Below are 1,333 nucleotides of genomic sequence, written 5' to 3'. Positions count from 1 at the left end.
CGTGGCTCTGGGCCGCGCCGGCGGCGCCCTGCGCCTGGCCGCCCAGTACAGCCCGGCCAGCGGGCGCCTCCGCGTCCGGCTGCTCCGCGCCGAGGGCCTGGCCGCGGGGGCCGCCGAGCCCCGCGCCGTCGGCTGCCGCGTCAGCTTCGTCCTGCAGCCGCCCGGCCCGACCCGGCCGCAGCGCGGCGCCGTGGTGCGGCGGAGCCGCCGGGCCGCCTTCGAGCAGGACTTGTGCCTGGACGGGCTCTCGGAGGACGAGGTGCGCCGCCTGGCCGTGCGCGTCAAGGCCGAGCGCAAGGGCCGCGGCCTGGAGCGGGGCCGCCGGCTGGGCCAGGGCGAGCTGCTGCTGGGCCCCCTGCTGCTCCTCTGAAGACGCGGGCGGCCCGGGCCTGCCCTCGGGCGCTGTCTGCCCGCCGGCTCACGGACACGGGGACACGGACAGCCACCTTGTACAAAATAAATGTTATTTATTCACTTTTCTATTCCTGATCTTGCTTTATTGACATCTTCGTTCTTATATCTCCGCTTTTGTCATTTATTGGTAGGGAACGGAAAAATAATGACTCCCTCTGCTATTCACAGCATCTAATGCCCTTTTCCGGACCATTTTCACATTCAAAGGCGAAAGGGTTGGCTTGTGATTGGAAGAGAGAAAAGAACTACACCCCATCTGCGTTGATTTTCCTCCCCGCTTTATATCAATGCTAAACGTTTTATGTTTTTTTTTTTAAAAAAGTTATTCCTTCAGAATCACGCCCAAGGCTAAGATTCATATACACAGCTTTACGCACTGAATGTGGCATAGGCTCATATCCTCATTCATGCACACACACGCATCCTATAATAAGGATACCTTGGTGAGAAAAGAGTTCCCTCCTTATCAAGAAAATGATTCTTTTGAAAGTGAAGTCTTCAAAATCGCTGAGGAAAAGGAAAACAAAGGAAGCGAAACATTTTCCAGGGGATGGTCATGTAGGAAATAGATATTCCCGGCATCCCCCTCTTCCTTCTCCAGAAGGAACCCTGGGAAATCTTGCTATTTCAGAAGAGAAATCTTTCCTGCCTGTGTAAACAAGTGGATACTTTTTTTGTGGTGTTATTTCCACTTATCTATATGTCTAAGTTACATAGTAATTAAAGGCTTTGCAATTGGATTTCCTGGATGAGTTGAAACGTAAACCGTCAGTTTTTTAAATCCAATTTATTTTCATTTGTTGATTCAATAAATAGACTGAGTCCACTGGAAACTGATTATACCCAAGAGTTTGCCCTTGACTACAATGTGCGGCGGGGGGGGGGGGGGGGGGGGGGGGGGGGGGGGGGGGGGGGGGGG

At 54.2% G+C, this 1,333-nt stretch overlaps 1 protein-coding gene across 1 annotated transcript in view; it reads left to right on the top strand.

The window, feature by feature from the left end:
- Positions 1-637, top strand: part of C2CD4B (C2 calcium dependent domain containing 4B) — a 2,159-nt gene extending 1,522 nt beyond the window's left edge. Inside the window, exon 3 of the mRNA XM_046652748.1 lies at positions 6-637. Coding sequence (XP_046508704.1) covers positions 6-370 — 365 coding nt within the window. The 3' untranslated portion in view covers positions 371-637. The remainder of the gene's footprint in view (positions 1-5) is intronic.
- The last annotated feature ends 696 nt before the right edge of the window (positions 638-1,333 follow it).

The sequence above is a fragment of the Equus quagga genome, chromosome 2 (assembly GCF_021613505.1).
Source record: "Equus quagga isolate Etosha38 chromosome 2, UCLA_HA_Equagga_1.0, whole genome shotgun sequence".
Taxonomy (NCBI): domain Eukaryota; kingdom Metazoa; phylum Chordata; class Mammalia; order Perissodactyla; family Equidae; genus Equus; species Equus quagga.
This window is presented reverse-complemented; position numbering and strand designations above follow the sequence as displayed.